Source organism: Cheilinus undulatus, linkage group 11 (assembly GCF_018320785.1).
Source record: "Cheilinus undulatus linkage group 11, ASM1832078v1, whole genome shotgun sequence".
NCBI lineage: Eukaryota > Metazoa > Chordata > Actinopteri > Labriformes > Labridae > Cheilinus > Cheilinus undulatus.
Window position 1 is genome coordinate 38,934,593 of NC_054875.1, and position 17,656 is coordinate 38,952,248.

A 17,656-nucleotide genomic window follows, 5' to 3' on the forward strand; every position below is an offset into this window, starting at 1 on the left:
TGTTGACAGAGGTCTCTGTTAATGAAATTCTGGAGGAAATGTAGCATGAATTGCTTTTAACTCTAGCCAGGCTTGCCATTTTGTTTTCTTTTTGTTTGTTTTTGTCCTTTATTAACACAATTATAATCTTGGCATTCTCATCATTTTCATTGCTATAACCTTGTCCACATCATCCTCAGACAATGTAAGCTTTAATGTACCGGCATTTCTAACTGAGATCGCCTCAAAATGTTTAACTGTAGCATTATTATACTTAACTGATTTATCGTCAAGTGTATGAAAAACCCAGAGACTAGCCTATATGGTATATGTTTGTGACTTTTTTTTTCTAAATAATTGCTTGCTGTATTGTGTGTATGCAGGAGTGAAAGAAAAGAGAGGGAGTATGATTGTGGAGCAATCAGAGTTATATTACTGGTATTGGAATATAGAAAATTTATGCAAAAAAAGTTTTAAGTCACCCCTGAATTAAATATCCATTGTATCAGAGGTCACCATCACATTCTTAGATTTAATCATGTTCATTATTAAAGATATACTTATCTGTAAACATTGTTTGGGTGTGTTTCTTTAATGTGGTGAATGTGGTAAAGTATTTATTTATAGGATTTACAATCTGTCCTTTATGTAAGACGATTCAATTTAGATAGTGAGTAAAAAACCTGGATATAATCTTAATAATCCCAGTTCCCTTTAAAGTGGAATATCGACAAGGGCCATGCAATCACCGGCCATATCATTAGGTACACCTTTTCAACTGCTAATGATCACAATCAGCCAATCATATGGTAGTAACTGATGCATTTAGGCCTGTGGGCATAGTCGAGATGACATCCCCTGGTTGTTGCTGGTCTGGCAGGTTTTCATGTGACCAAAAATTTGAATGTTGCAGCAGAAATCTAGACTCATCAGACCAGGCAACATTTCTCCAATCCTTTGCTGTCCAGTTTAATGAGCCTGTCCCTGTTTTCTGTTCATAGCTGACTCTTCTGCTGTAGCCTAGGTGTTCTACATTCAGAGATGCTCTTCTGCACACTTCTGCTGTTATGAGTGGTAATCTGAGTTATTGTTATCTTTCTACCAGTTTAAACCAATCCTCTGAAATCTGCCAAAAAAAGCATTTTGGTCCAGAGAACTGCTGCTCACTGGATGGTTTTTCTTTTTACCATTCTCTGTACACTCTAAATATCGTTGGGTGTGAAAATGCCTGTAGATTTTCAGTGACATACTCCAACCAGGCCGTCTGGCACCAACAATCATGACTTTAATCCCTTTTCCTGCATTCTGATGCTCTGTTTGAATTTCAGCAGATGCCTAAATGCATTGGTAGCTGCTATGGGTAGGTTAGCTGTTTGTCAGGAGACTTGAAACCTACCTCTGCTCAAGGAGACAGGGAGAAGTAACCAGCTCTTTCCCCAGTGCTCAGGTGACTGAAAGTGATAGAAGCTGTATGAATGCATTTACTCTTCAGGCTTCAGTAATTTCAGTATGTTTTGGAATAAACTATGCTTGGCAGCCAAGGTCAAGCTTGACAGCATCTCTTATGCCCGGGCCTTTTCACCCTTGGTGATATACCTCCAGACTGCCAATGATTTTCAGGGCCCTTGGGACATCCACAGTATGACCAGGAGCTCGTGGAAACCCTACTACCCTCACGGACAGTACCATGCTTACTTGCCACATCCACACCTTACTGTGCCATAAAGGTGTGGACTTTTTTTTTTCCAACCGATTATTTTCCCATGCTCCTGGTGATGTGCAAGGACATCTAGAGCACAACTGGAGTTGTGTCAATCCCTATTTACACCCAATGGTGCCCTCAGTACTGACCATTACACCTTATTTCAACCTCATTTTTGGCCCAAACATGTCTATAAGCTCTCTCAGTACTGCATATGAATGAAAACCCTCAAATTGATTCAGTTGAGAATCAGAAATATGGAAATATCTGGCATTTTTTGTGCATGTTAATCAAATGACCAAAATAATACATTATAAGTCTTATAATGTTTTGTGATTTAGCTTAAGATTTTCTTATTGTCTGATCAACTACTAAAAACATCAAAAATGAATTGAAACCCAATTTAATTTGATACATTTGAAATAATTAAACGCATTAATAAATAAGCCATTTTATGAAGATCTGTGGGTTATTTTGCTTATAAATTATGAAATTAGACCAAAATTAACCCACAGATTCACTATAGAACCAATTATATCTGAATTTGTGTCTTTTTTGCCTTTAAATCATTACAAAATTCTAAAAAACATTTATTTGAGAAGCAGGAATATGAATATTTCTGGTGTTATTTTTTAAGGCAGATTACTCAGATTACAATAATCTGAGTAATCTGCTTTATAATGTTTAGTGTGTTAAATCAATTCTTCCTATTTGAAAGTCTAAAATCCTGTTAAAATGCAGTTTCTTTTTATATATGTGAAAGAAAAGACAAATTAATTCATCTTATTTTCTTGAATTTTTTTACAAACATTTTCAGCACAATTATTACACTTTCCTAAAAACTAATATGAAAAAAGCAAAGTGATTCATTTCAAGAGATGGAAATAAAATTTTATGACATTTTTGCATATGATAACACATAATTATGACACAGTTATCAGTCTTTTACAATGCTTAAGAGTTTTGTCTTCAAATTCTCTTTGTGTTGACTTTTGATCAGTCCATACTTAAGACTAAATCCTTATACTTTGGACATCGATGAGTCCCATTAACTTATTTCTGAGTAGACTGCAGCTTTAAATCAGTATGTTTTACCACTCAAAATACAAATTCCAGAATTAAAAAGTAGTAAAGCTATTCAAACATCCAGTCAGGTAACACCAAGTTTGCCCCTGACTTTATAGTAATGTTCATGTAAACATCATCAAATCTGTAAGAAAAACAACAGAATAAAGAATTGGTCATTACTGGTCAGAAACATGCAGGCACTCTTTGTTCCTGCGTGCACAGCCAGGTGTTCCCTCTCTCTCTCTCTCTCTCTTTCTGCAGATGTTTTAAATCTCCATCTTCATCACTGATGCAGGACGTGTTTGTGGTGGTGATTCCTCTCTTGGCATTCACCGCGTGCCTTAATTGTATGGCTAATAAATCAAGGTCCGCCGTGAACACGAGGAGCGAGAATCCTGCTGTCTGATGGGGAAAGTTGAAGCTTTGAAGGCATTAAATTAAAAAAAAAAAATCACACAAGAAATACATAAACGACATAATGGCCTGGACGCCATAACGCATTTCGATGTTGTTAAACGACGCCTCTGATGGGATTTGTTACATCAATTAAACGAGAATCCTAACATAAATGAATCGTAATAAACATGCTAACTCAGCCTGAATCATAACATTTTCATCCTCTTGTCTTTTTTAATAATCACCTCTAGAAGCCTTTAGTAACGCCATAAATAATCGTCCAGCTCCTGAGGTCCAGCTCCGTTAATCTGCGTGCCTTCATCCTGCAGCCTCATCATCAGCTCAGACTCCTCCACTGGAAACATCCTGCGTTAGAACACTGAGGAGATGAACATGGAGCTAAAGGAGGCCAAACAATACCGTCCACAGCCTCACATCATCGGTGGAAAGAGGCGGACAGGCCCCGTAGAGACGTCCATTCAGGGTCTGAAGCCACGATGAATAAAACCGTGTGTCAGTCTAATCATAACCCGAAGATAAAACACTCGAAAGCCGATTTACCTCTTTTCTCTTTTGCATATGAGACATTTTTCCACATCAAAGCTTCCCGTGCTGATTTGCGTGCGTCTCTCATCCTCGCTCCTCATAGGCTGGAGCCAAAAACGTCATGACGTGTGTGCATTATTCGCTTTAAAAAAAGGCTGAGTGCTCCCCCCATTAAAGCAGAACAGATTAATGTGATTTGATGTATCTTTGTGGCGTTTTCACACCCTGACGACAGAAATAAATGAACACTCTCAGCTGGGAGAAGCGCTGACCGTGGTGCTGAAACATGACGATGCTAACAACAGAGCATGAAGAGCCTCATTCTGCCTGTTAAATAACACTTGTATTTTAATAGTAGGATTTGTTTGTTAATGCTAACTGGGTCACTGCAGAACTAGAGGACAATTTAGCCATTACAACTTTTGAAAAATTGACCATTTATTCCTCAATTTCTGATATTTATTTCAAAAGGTACAGGTAGTAAACCCTCATGTGTTCAGCTCTGGCACCAAAAGACAGTATTTTTATTGGATTTTAAATGTGTTGTTTGCTTTGCTCGGTGCAACCCTGTTTCTAAAACTCAGGTACCTGAAACACAGGCATGTTAAAGTGTTGTTTGAGAAATCCTTTCTCTGTAAATGTGAGTCACATTCAAATTGAATTTTTAAAAAATCTGATAAAATTTTTAAAGTAAATTTGGAAATCTAGGCCAGCATTTCAAAATTCAGACATTTTCCTTTAAGTATTTATTTCTGAAGACTACATCATGCACATTATTTAAACTTCAACACAAATATCAAAAAAGTTGGGACACTGTGTAAAATGTAAAAAAAAAAACAAATGCAGCAGTGCAGATGGCCTAGTGCTTAAGGCATGCCTCATGTACACAGGTGGTCTGGGTTTGAATCCAGTCTGTGGCCCTTTCAAAACTGTCTGAGTCTATCCACTGTCCTCCTCTATATAAATAAACGCACAAAAAAGCCAAAAATAAATCTTAAAAAATCCAAAATGCAATCCTTTTCAAATCTCTTTATCCCATGTTTTATTCAAAGTACAACATAAGTAATGTCACATGCTGAACTGAGACATTTTAACATTTTATGAAAAATATTAACTCATTTCTTAATTAAAAGGCAGCAACTTACCTCAAAAATTGGGACAAGGCCATGTTTATATCTGCCAGCATCCCCTCTTCTTTTAACAACAGTCTGTAAACATCTGTGAAGTGAGGAGACCAGTTATTGGAGTTTTGAGAGAGGAATGTTGTCCCATTCTTGTCTGATGTAGGATTGTAGCTGCTCAACAGTCTTGAGTCTTCTTTGCTGGGTTTTGGTTTATAATGTGGCAAATGTTTTCTGTTTGGTGAAAGGTCTAGACTCCAGCAGGCCAGTTCAGCACTCAGACTATTTACTGTGAAGCCATACTGTTGTGATGGATGCAGCATGTGTTTTTTTTTATTATCTTGCTGACATATGCAAGGCCTTTCCTTAAAGAGATGTGTCTGGATGGCAGCATATGTTGCTCTAAAACCTTTCAGCATTGATCATGCCTTTCCAGATGTGTAAGCTGTCTACACCATAGGCACTAATGTAACCCCATACCATCAGAGATGCAGGCTTTTGAACTGTGCACTGATAAGAAGCTGGATGGTCGCTCTCCTCTTTAGTCTGCAGGGCACAGCACCCCTGATTTCCGAAAAGAATTTTAGATTTTGATTCATCTGACCACAGAACAGTTTTCCATTTTGCCACAGTACATTCATTCCTTTAAAAGTTCATCTTTGCATACAGCTTTGCAATTGTAGATGGCAAGAGTTACAGGCATATTGTGGGACATAACTCTGGGGCACAATAACTACTAATCAAAATATGTTTATGGATTTTAAAACAGTTGTAGCAATAACAAGAATCATACCTTAACAAAATCAAGCCAAAAACTTTTTTCAAATGTTACATTTTATATGCAAGCTGGCCATTGGAAGCCATTTGGAATTTTTAAAAACATATTTTAGAACCACTTTCACCAATATCTTTACTTAAAGGAACCCTGCATATCAAGACATTAGTAAATTAATATTTGTCTTTTTTATTATGTATTTTGTATTCAATAAGTAGATTTTATATCAGTTTATTTTCAGTTTTTCCTTTTTACCTCACAAAACGACTACAGAGAAAAAAATTACTGACACATTGAAAGGTGCCCCTCCTCAGTCTTAACCACAAGGGGGCGCCTTATTATACTTTTTATGGTGCATCAGAAACATATGCTTCTGCGCCATGATCGTTTATTTAAGTATTATAAATGGAAGCATGGACTCTTGAAATGTCATTTCTGACATTAAGTCCTCAGAAATGTTGACTCTTTCTGCAAAGCAACTGCTGTTGTGTTTGGTAGTATAGGTAAACATAAATGTTGATTATATGGTGACTAATCAACATATTTACAAACTATAGACAGAAGAAAAGAAACAGTGAATAGAAGGTAAAAGAATAAAATGAGAAAAGATGTTTAAGCAATAGAGTCTAATTGAACAAAAAAAGGCATTTAATAAACATCCAATACATTTAAACCACTCATACATTTATTAAAGTGTGACTTTCAAAACACCAAAGTCAAAAATACGTTTTAAAAATATAGTTCTTGGTCTTATAAATATTTTTACATAACTACAGCATCACATACCTGAGCTTCTTTTAAAATGAAACTACTGTGTCTTCAAAAGCATTCCTTGGATGTTTTACCCTTTCATTAATTTTAAAATGGTCAAGATAATGTGGCTTTTTTGACAAAAAACAAATATATTTATATATACATATATATATATATATAAACCTCTCTGTCTTCCAGGATTTTCTACTGAGAAGCATCTCCACAGCATGATGCTGCCACCACTGCGATTCACAGTGGTAATGGTATGTTTGTAGTGTCTGCTAATCACAGTGTCTTGTCCGATGTTCAAAAAAAAAAAAAAGAACTTTCTTCCATTTCACCATGAAGTCTCCCACATGCCTTTTGGTGAGCTCTAGTCGAGTCTTAACATCAGTTTTCTTCAACAGTGGCTTTCTTTTTCCCCCCGTGAAGCTTTGACTGGAGAAGAACCTGGGCAACGATTGTTGTCTTGCATAGTCTCTCCCATCTCAGCTGCTGAAGCTTCTCTCAGCCTCTTTCACTAGTCGCCTTCTTGCACGGTCACTCTGTTTGTGGGGACGGACTGATGTAAGCAGTTTTACACGTGTGCCATATTACTTCCATTTCTTGATAAAGAATTTAACTGGCGGATGTACAGTGCCTTGGATTTTTTTTTTTTAATTTCCACCCCTCTGACTTATACTTTTCAATAACCGTGACTCTGACTTTTTTGAAGTGTTCTTTTGTCTTCATGGTGTAATGGTAGCCAGGAATACTGATTAACCAGAGGCTGGACCTTCCAGACACAGGTGTCTTTATATTACAATCAATCACTTCAGACCCAATCACTGCGCTCAGGTGATCCTTATTTCACTCATTTTGAGACTACTAGCACCAATGGCCTCTGTTGAATCAATTATTTTACAAAACATATCTATCTATATCAAATCCATTTTAAAAAGCCAATTTATATTGACCATGACTGATTTATAAAATCAATAAAAGGGCAAAATATCTAAGAGGGTTAATACTTTTTATAGACACTGCAGTTATTAACAAAGTGCTCATAGGGAAACATCTCCCTCTGCTGAATTTGAACATTTTGGCTTAAATAAACAAAACAAAGCTTTGGAGGCATGACTCATCAGTTACCAGCATATAACTTACCTAAAAACACACTTTTAAGACACAGTTTCACTGACAAAAATCCTCTCAAAATGTAGAAGTCTCACTCATATAATAAGCATTCTGGTGCCATGAAATCTGGAGAGGAAAATATTCACAATCAAATACTCAGTTTACTCCTGTCTTGTTCGTGTTTATAGAAAAGCAAAGGAGTAAAAGGCGTCGCTTTTTTCTGGTATTTGGTTGGACACATTGTTACCACGTTTTAAGGCAAACTAGCTGTGTGTTCAGCTATTCACTGATCACAATGGACTCAAGTTATTTAAGTGTCTTTTCTGACAGTTTACCTGAAAGGATACTTCCTTTTAATTTGCCCAAATAACTTTGTATTCTTTATCAATATGTGCCTTTATAAGTGAAAGTCACCAGCATCTAGTAATTTACATGACATCATGAATAAATTAAATATTTCAAAAAGAAAAATAACTACTTTACACTGTTAATACATTGATAAATATTTGTTTAGTTTAATCACACGCAGCACACAGTGCTATCACAGTGATTTTAAGTAAACTCAATATTTTTCTAGTGTCCTTTTCTGACCGGTAAAATCCTGATCTCCCAGTCTGACATGTGAAACAGAATCTCAGAGTCTGATCACAGGAACCTGGCTGTAATCACTGAGGTCGACACGGCGAGCGTCTCCAAAGATGAGGAAGATCCCGAGTCCTGTGGCGTTCACCAGAGTGATGAGTGAGAACACCCAGGCCCACGACAGCGTGACCTCGATCAGGTAACCTGACAGTGAGACCATCAGCAGCCCTGAGCAGCACACAACAAAGGAGAGAGGGGCTTAACATCGAGGCCAGAAACTGAGAAAAACTTCAGTAAAAATCAGTACATACTGATGATACATACCCATAAAAGCACCAAGCATGTTCATAAAACCTGTTGCAGAAAAAGAACACTGATGAATAATCTTCAAGGAAACATAAAGGTTTACAGTGCCTACAGAAAGTTTTCAGGCACTGGGATGTTTTACCCTTTTACTGGTTTGATAAAGCAATCATGGTTGATACAATTGGCTTTTTTGACAAAAAATATCGATTTTATGTAAAAGTAAACAGATTTTTACAAAGTAATATCTATTATATAAAACATGTAAAGTAAAAACAAGTGACTGCATAAATATTCCCCCCCTTCAAGTCAGTATGTAGTAGATGCCCCTTTGGCTGCAATCACAGCACTGAGTCTGTGTGGATAGGTCTCGATCAGGCTTGCACATATGGACGCTGCAGTTTTACTCCATGCTTTGTAAAATTGCTCAAGCTCTGTCAGGTTGCACAGAGATCAAACATGAACGGCCCTTCTCCAGTCCAGCCACAAATATAGGACTGACATCTGGGCTTTGACTCGGCCACTCCAGAACATTCACCTTGTTGTCTCTAAAACATTTCTGTGCAGCTTTTCCTGAATTCTTTTGGTCATTGTCTTGCTGGAAAATAGATACTCTCCCAAGCCATAGTTCTCTTGCAGACTGAATTAGATTGTCCTCCCATATTTTGCTGCATTCATTTTACCCTCTAACTTTACAAACCTTCCAGGGCTGGCACCTCTGTCACTTAAAAAGTGGTGAATATTTATGCAGTCACTTATTTTACCTTACATATGTCTATTTAATTGACATTACTTGTTGAAATCGGATTTCACTTTGTAATCAAAGAGGGTTTTCTTTTTCATTTTTTGTCAGAAAAGCCAAATGATACTGACAATGATCAATTTATAAAATCACTAAAAAGGTAACACATCCAAGGGGGTGAATACATTTTATGGGGACTGTATACGGTTAATAGAAAATCTAAAATGAAACAAAACCCACCGAAGAGAGCGCCAGCACATGATGGTGTGAGATCCTGCACATTCACAGACACTCCTCTGAAACACATTGAAAATCATTTTACTATCAGCAAAATCAACTTACAGCTAAAACCTGTTTTACACCTCTGAGGATGCATGAAAGGAAAAATACAATCTTGTTCTATATTTGTTATTATAAACAAATGCAAAACAAGATCAAATCGTGCAAAGATGTGACCAAACTCAAAAGCGTCATCCATTTCCAAAGATGATTGCATCTTGTTCCTCTGAGCCTTGGAGCTTCACTCTTCTTAGAAGAGTATAAAAAAGATTAGAATAAGGGAATTTGGTGTTTGATTTAAGACAACTCTACATACACAATTATACTCAATACTACCCACTAGAGCTACCTAGTGCAAATGAAGCCACTGCTGGAAATAGACCTTATTATACTCAATACTACCCCTTTCTGAGTGATGTTCAAAATGTCACTAAAATAAAAATAAAGACTGGGCTGTACACTCACTGACCACTTCATTAGGTACACCTGTTAAACTGCTCAAATATCTGATCAGCCAATTACAAGGCAGCCAGCAACAATTGCATTTAGGCATGTAGACGTGGTCAGATGTAGATGAAGTCCTTTGAATAATCTTTCTCCCCAATTCTGATGCATGGTATGACTTTTAGAACATCATTGACTATGTCTGCATGTATGAGTTGTTGCCATCATATGATTGGCTGATTAGATATTCTAAAATAAGCAGTTGAACTAGTATATCTAATGAAGTGAGTATATATTGTGACCTCCTTTTTTTGAGTCCAATCTCCAGCATGCCTCAACCAAAGTTTTATATCTGGTCCAACCAGCTCACAGAGGAAGTTGTACCTGTTGTACACGTGCAGCATTAACTGGAAAAGGCCCCCAACAAGTCTTAATGAAAGAGCTCAGAAATGCAGAGAATGTGCACACGCACAATACTCACTTCCCTCAGGCTTACAATCTGAAGGTGACAGCAGGTTTGGTTCTAAGCTTTTGTTTTATACAAAGATTAAAAACTTTCTGTCAATGTGAATTAAAACAATTGAAGGAAGTGCCTAGAGATGAACTACACACAGAGACTATCGTTTTTTAGTAGTAATCCAACATACCCACTGGAGAAGGTGGTTAACCCCACAGTAGCAGAGATGAAAATCACTGCAGAGGGAAATGAAACCACTCCAGACAGAGGCATTATAAAGATACTGGATACTCCCATGGCAAAGAACTGAGGAAGCAGAAAGACATGCAGAGGAGATATTTAAATACTCAGTTTATAATGAAATAGTAAAGGTGCAGACAGATTACTGATTAACACAACACAAGACTAGAACTTGTTAAAAAGCTCATCTTGATTGATCTGAGCTTTAATTCAGCACCAAATAAGATTAGACTTGTTCTATCTTCAAATGCAGTTTGTTGACATCATTAATCCAAATGGCAAGCTTTAACTGTCTGACTGCTACGATTAAGACCAGTTTGGTTTTATCACAAAGGCACGCAGTAGCACGGCTCACATTGTTACTCTTCTGCCCTGAGGAAGCTTGAAAGCTTGCAACTACATGTTTGAAACACCAAATTCCTGCACCTCCACAGACTGTCACACCCTTTCCTCATGCAAACAGACCTTTATTTTTACACTGGAAGGTGTAAACATGGAGCAGTGTTTCCACACGTACCTGCATTATCTTTCTCACAGCTGCTACACTGTATCCTGAAGAGGGAACAACACATAAAACAGCTTTTAAAGGATAGATACAGACAGTGTAATGTAAACCACAATAAAGAGACAGTAACACATGTTTAGTACCTTGGCTGATGAAAAAATCTGAAACATATCCTCCACAAAGTGCTGAAGGAATCGCACAAAACCACGGGATGACATTATACACCCATCCCTGCAGGGAAAGGCAGTTTTAAAGGAATGAATGTAACAATGCTCTTGATGAATTGAAACTACGGTGCTGTGTAACCACAGGAGCATCAGAGCAGTCAGCTAATAATGACTATATGTAAGTGTATGATGGAGAAAAACACCTTGGCTTGAGGATAGGATTCTTTGAAGTATGTTGGCAGCCATGACAGTAGCGTGTACGAGGTGCTGCAAATGCACATGTGAGCAAAAACCATCGCCCTTTAGAAGAGGATGGATGAAGTCAGGTTAAATACACAAACTACTGGTAAACAGTGAAGGATTAAGAAAATAACCTTTACCAGACAGCCGGCTCCTTAAAAAGACTGAGGAAGCGTGTTCTTGACAAACTCCACTGTGAGTCAACACTGGGTTCCATCTGCTTCAAGGAAACTTCACCTGAACCAAACAGAGCAGATGTCATAAAATTTTCACATTCTCCCAAAATTCAGACTAACAAATAGCAACATAAAAACAAATTATACAAGGTAAAACAAGCTGTTTTTGACACGGATTGTTACATGCTGACATGCCTGCTTATTTACCTGTTTGTTGTTTGATTTTGAGTCATAAACAAATGTTGGACACATTTAAACTTTGATTAGTGATGGCAGTTAGGTAGGACATTTCCGCAACTGTTCTTTAACTTTTACCTGTACCAGCTCTACCTGAAGAGTGTTTGTATGGAAGCCCAATTCTGCCACTTACAGAAAAACATCTGAATGTTAGGTAATTATAAGGAAAAAATCTGAGTTCCAAATTATCAGAAAAAAGTTACAAGTATGAGATAAAGAGTCAAAATCATGAGACAGGCAAACACTTTGTCCTTTAACCTTTCCCAGAGTTAATGTTTTCATCACAGCTTCCTCTTCACACATGCAGATTTCCAAAAATAAATCAAGAGAGAGCTGCTTCAAAGTTGGTTTTATTACAAAAAAAGCTAAGATAAATGAAAAACAAAAGTTCAAGTTTGATAGGCTGCTTTTACGTATGCATTTGTTGTTGTTTTTATGGACTTCTATGTCTGCCAATAAAGATGATAATGATAATGATGATGATGATGATAGGGTTTCTTAATACAAATAATTCACAGCTATCTAAGCCTGCGGTTCATGACAAAATGCACTGTGACCCCTCTTCCTGGCTGTGCGTGAGCCGCTCATTCTAATAGGCGAGCGCCCTCGCCACCTGCGGAGGGCGCAGACAAAATTAAAGAAAAGTTGACCATGTAAAATAAACTTTGTAAATAAAAACTAAAATGTGGCTCCTACAGAGTCATAATAATGGGATTAAAAAGTCAGAATTATGAGACAGAGAAAGTCATAATTATTAGATCAGAAGTTTGAATTGAGAAGTAGAAGATAAATAAGTTAGATAGTAAGTCATAATTATAAGATTAAAAGTCCAAACTATAAGATAGAAAGTCATAGTTATATGATAAAGTCAAAATTATATGATAAAAGGTCATTATTACTAATGATTATGAGATAAAGAGTTGAAATTATGACATAAAAAGTCAAAACCATGAGATAGACAGTTATTATAAGGAAATACATTTCAATTATGAAATACAAATCAAAATTTTAGTTATGAGACAGTAAGTTGAAATTATGACCTAAAAGTCAAAAATGTAAGATAGTAAGTCATAATTTACAATAATAATAGATAATAGTGAAAATGCTCAAATAAAATGTGATAATAATGAGATAAAAATTCAGAATTATGGGATAAAGAGTCCTAATTTGAGATAGGTCCTAATTATGAGCTAAAGTTAGTCATAATTATGAGATAAATTCAAAATTATATGAGAAAAATAGTTTTATTTATGAGATAAAAAGTCAAAATTATGAGATAATTAGTCATAATTATGTCATAAAAACTCAGAATTGTGAGATAAAAACATAGCTATGAGATAAAAAGTCAAGATTTTGGCATTTAAAGACAAAACTATGAAAAATAAGTCATATTTATGAGATTAAATCAATATCACATGTTAAAAGCCACTAATTATGAGATGTATTGAAGCTGTTAATAAAGACAAAGATCTTTACATTTATGGCAGTAAAGCTACATGTTATAAAAGCAACATTACCGATCCCTACGTGGCATTCCATTGGCAACTATTCCAGCTTTGCTGCAGTTTTAAGAACGCAGCTCTGGGGGCCATGTTTGTGTACCAAACATCAGTGAAACTTAAACAGCTGTTGAGAAAACTCATTCTGGTTCACAATAAAAGTGAGAAACTTAAAACTTAAAGGCTTTGCCATCCTTGAAATAATGTTTCTAGTGTGGTTTAAAATGATGGGCGATTAAAAAAAAAACGGAGTAAAAAAGGATTTAATTTAAGACAAAGAAATGTCCTTTAACTCCTTCAGTATTCAGCGTGTAGCGTGTTGGTACTTCACCTTTTAAGAAACACTGCCAGACGAGGAGAGCCCAGAGTCCAGACAGGAAACCAATACTGTAGAAGATGCTTTCCCAGCCGTACGAGTCGAGCATCAGGGACCCCATTCCACCAGCTAATAAAGTCCTGAAAGACCAAAACAGCTTCATAAAGTAATCAATAAATGGATATTTGAATATTGAGTAACGTTTGTGTATAGCATACCCAAGAAAGCTTCCGCTGTTCATGGTGCTCATTAAAAACCCTCTCTCTCCTTCCACCACTCGCTGAGAGCACAGACTGGCCAAAGATGGGAAAAAAACACCTGTAAGACAGTTTCAAACAACCTGAATTTAAGTATTATTTGATGATATTTACACATGAATGGACTGCATGCATATTTTTACAAGAAAATACAAGATTCAGATACAGATGCAACTCTTGTTTCTGTTTATAACAGAAATACCTAAAGCTAGCTGCTCAATAGCCTAGCATAAAGACTTTTAACTGCTTAGAATCATGAAATAAAGCTGAATGAATGCAGCAAAATACAGTAAAATCCTGGAGGACAATCTCATTCAGTCTGCCAGTTTTTTTAGCTATATTTTTTGGTCTTTTTATACCTTTATTCAGAGAGGAGAGTGGATGGAGTCAGGATCAGTGGTGAGAGAGTGGGGGAGAGACATGCTGATCCTAACCCCAGACTGCCCATGCTCATGGAGTGAGCCTTAAACCACTAGGCTATCTGCACCCCCAGAGTTGTCAAAAATTTTAATACATACATTGCATTAAATACTGTTCAATGCAATGTGTCCTGTAACAATACATATGCATTATTTTAATGAATGATAGTACCAAAAAGGACCCAGGCTTTAAAAACACAATCTATTTCATGACACAGGTGCATAGGAAATTAATTGATTCATTATTAATACCAAGAAAACTCCTGCACATTGCCTAGAGTTGCACAGATGCATTGACCAACACATTTAGGCTGTTTAGACCACACACAAGATATGGCTTGCAATTTTGTGCTATGAAACCATGTTAAACTGCACCAGCCTTGCCGAATAACATCAACACAAACACTTGCTGATCTTCATATTAAACTCTTGCCAATAAACTGATTGCATTTTCAAAATTCTCTGATTCATTTTAATTCTGTGACTTGTACTGTTCTTACCCTGCAGTAGTCCCATAAGGAATCTGGCCATAGTCATGAGAGCGAGGGTGTGAGAGCCTAATTTTGCCAGAAGAGGAGTTCCCGCTGTGATCAGACTCCATGATACTGCAGAGATGAACAGGACACGCTCTCCTCCCACCCTAATAGAAAAACAAATGAGTTAATGTTATATCCTGAGTCTCTTTAATCCATAATAAATATTGAAAGAAGAAATCTGCCCACTTTCAAACAGAGTCAATTCACACAACGCTACACACTTATACTTACTTGTCACTGATATGTCCTCCCAGGATCTGTGTGAAACAGTAACCCCAGAAGAATCCTCCCAGAACCAGCCCAGAGTCGATCTTAGTCCAGTGAAATGAGGTTGCCATTGTCACTGCACAGATTGGCATGGCCATCCTGGCGCAGTAGAGGAGGCAGGTGCCCATAAACAGCATTGGGATCCATTTTTGGGCCAGATGTCTGGAAGTGTGAAAAAATATCTCTTCTTAATGATCAAGACTTAGATGCACATCTAATTAAACTGTTACCAAACAAAGCATACACTTTAATGAAGAAACAAACTAAACCACCCCCAGAAAGACAACAGTTAAAAAAACATCATATGGATATTTATTCTATCATTTATTTTACTTTAGATATTTTTTGTTTAAATGGCATTAGTTTGTAGAAATCTCTTTTCACTTTGACAATATGAACCAAATCAAGTCATAAAATAACGAATGGAGCAGATTAGACATAAAAGCTTTACAATAAAATTAGGATATTTAGGGGAATTAGAGGTAGAAAATTTTACAGAAATTTGACAAAAAAGAAAGCAAGTCTATTAAAATAGGTTTTAAGAATTGATTTAATGGAGGTGACTGATTCTGCATGCCTTATCTCCTCATGCGGGTGGTTCCAAAGTCGAGGGGCTGCGATAACAAAGGCCCTATCATCTTTTAGTTTTGAGTCTCAACTTTGGAACAACCAGGAGGCCTCCACCTGAGAATCTGAGGCTGTGGGCCGGCTCGGGGTGGGGGGGTGGGGGGGGTTAAAGTTAACATCAAGTAGCTTGGAGCCAGACCCTTAAGTGCTAGAAGTAAAACATAAAATGGAATCAATGTAGGGAAGATAAAAGAGGGAAGATGTGATGTTGTCTGTTGAAACCAGTAAGAAGCATAGCTGCTGCATTCTGAACTAGCTGTAAATGAGAGAGGGATTTTTTTTATTGATACTGGAGAGAAGAGTTACAATAGTCTAGTCTGGAGAAGATAAGGGCATGGAAATGGAAAAAAGCAAGACCAGACAGCTTTATTGATGTGGGCTGTAAAAAGGAGGTCAGAGTCAAAAACCAGCCCTAGGTTTCTAGCAGTGGGTCTGAAGTTTTCCCAAGACTGGGCTGTATGAGGTGGGGGGAGCTCTGAGTGCTAAAAAGTATTACTTCAGACAGTTTTTGACAGCGGCTCAGCCTCTAGGGTCCTCAGGTCTCAGGTGAAGGTATATGTTTCCATAAATGAGTGCACCAGTTATCATTATAACCTATCCAAGTGAAGAGGCTTTATACAGAAGCTTAAACGTTCAAATCTTGGTGTCTTTAGAGACGAAGCCAAGGGGTCATCAAACTCAGTTTTAACAAACTTTCATGGCAATAGTGTCTATAGAATACCTGATCAACCATCTCATGTTAGAACAATTTGGAGAACCAATAGTTGTCTTTGCTACAAAGAAAGAAAGCCTAAGAAAATTTTCTTTTCTATATAAGAACGATCAGTCTCTGAGGTGCTTCTTGAGCCAGTTACCTAGCAGACTGTACTTAGATATTCAACCTTATGAATATAGCATACCGTGTAATTTAGACGATGGAGATAGGAATTCATAATCATATATTTGAAACCAGTTTTCACGCTGCTCTTATACAACACTTTCTTAGATTAGAAGAAAAATCAGATCGTGTATAAACTAAGCTTTCATAGGATTTAAATCTGATCTTTTCGCAGACTCACCTGGGCCACAGGTTCTGGTCTTCTGGCTCCTCTTCTGAAGAATCACCGGAGTTGTGAACTTTAAAGCCATTACTACCTTCTCCCAGTGTTTGCTTGTCAGCCATTCAGAGAGCAATGCTGTCTCCTCCACGGTCTGCCAGCTCACCTGCTCAGACAGGCCCTGCACTGCAGCTGTACCTCGTGGCCTCAGACAGGTCAAAACAGGTCTGACTTGTTGAAACTCAGCTAGAACACCTGCTAGTGATTTGAAAGAATGACTGCAGAGTGGTGTGAGTTATGGTTTCAACGGGCATAAAATTTGCATGATGCTACAAAGGAAGCATTTCTTTTTCAGGCTTTAGGTTCATGTATTTAAAGGGGTAGTGAGGCTAACGGCAGGATTAGGATACTTCCCCTGTGGAGTCTAAACGCTGGTGGTGGTGTTGATTAGTGATGCAGGATCAGATGAGAAGTAGACTTCTGAGAAGCTGGCCCAGGAACCAATAAGATGGCGTGGAGGTGGAGACTGAGGTATGCAGAATGAGATGAGCAGGAGACCTGTGAGGATCTGGACTAGACGCCGATTAACTGAATGGAGGTGGCTGAGGTGGAGGAGCTGACTGTGAATGAGAGCATGACAGATTTAAAATCTGATTTAGAATCTGATAAGCTGAGTACTTAGGAGAGTGAACGGCCATAATCAGCTGATCACCAGAGTCGGATAGATGTGTGAAACACATCCATCTGGAGTGTCAGGTTAGGAGGTGTGATCTGACATGAGCAACCTGGAGATCTATTCTCTTGTCCTTGCCAATAAGGAATGATAAAATTTTACTGTAAAACTCCTTGGAAGCTACACAGTACTTCCAA

General features: G+C 37.4%; 1 protein-coding gene across 1 annotated transcript; it reads right to left on the reverse strand.

Annotated features, from left to right (window-relative positions):
• Window positions 1-7,394: 7,394 nt before the first annotated feature.
• On the reverse strand, window positions 7,395-16,911 carry LOC121517343 (solute carrier family 17 member 9-like). The gene is made up of 13 exons (XM_041799044.1): window positions 16,808-16,911; window positions 15,087-15,284; window positions 14,820-14,959; window positions 13,862-13,961; window positions 13,659-13,783; window positions 11,556-11,652; window positions 11,379-11,475; window positions 11,152-11,239; window positions 11,021-11,055; window positions 10,454-10,569; window positions 9,324-9,379; window positions 8,363-8,392; window positions 7,395-8,266 (listed from the first exon to the last, which is right to left on the reverse strand). The coding sequence occupies exons 1-13, from the start codon at window positions 16,909-16,911 to the stop codon at window positions 8,091-8,093; spliced, it is 1,362 nt and encodes a 453-aa protein (XP_041654978.1). The 3' UTR covers window positions 7,395-8,090.
• Between the last annotated feature and the right edge of the window lie 745 nt (window positions 16,912-17,656).

What these genes read in the sequence shown, in the direction of transcription:
- LOC121517343 (XM_041799044.1), bottom strand. Translation starts at nt 16,911, where the DNA reads ATGGCTGACAAGCAAACACTGGGAGAAGGTAGTAATGGCTTTAAAGTT. An exon ending in TTAACCACCTTCTCCAGTGG is followed by an intron (nt 9,380 to 10,453) that starts GTATGTTGGATT and finishes AATGTGTTTCAG; the next exon opens with AGGAGTGTCTGTGAATGTGC. An exon ending in ATGTGCTGGCGCTCTCTTCG is followed by an intron (nt 8,393 to 9,323) that starts GTGGGTTTTGTT and finishes TTTCTGCAACAG; the next exon opens with GTTTTATGAACATGCTTGGT.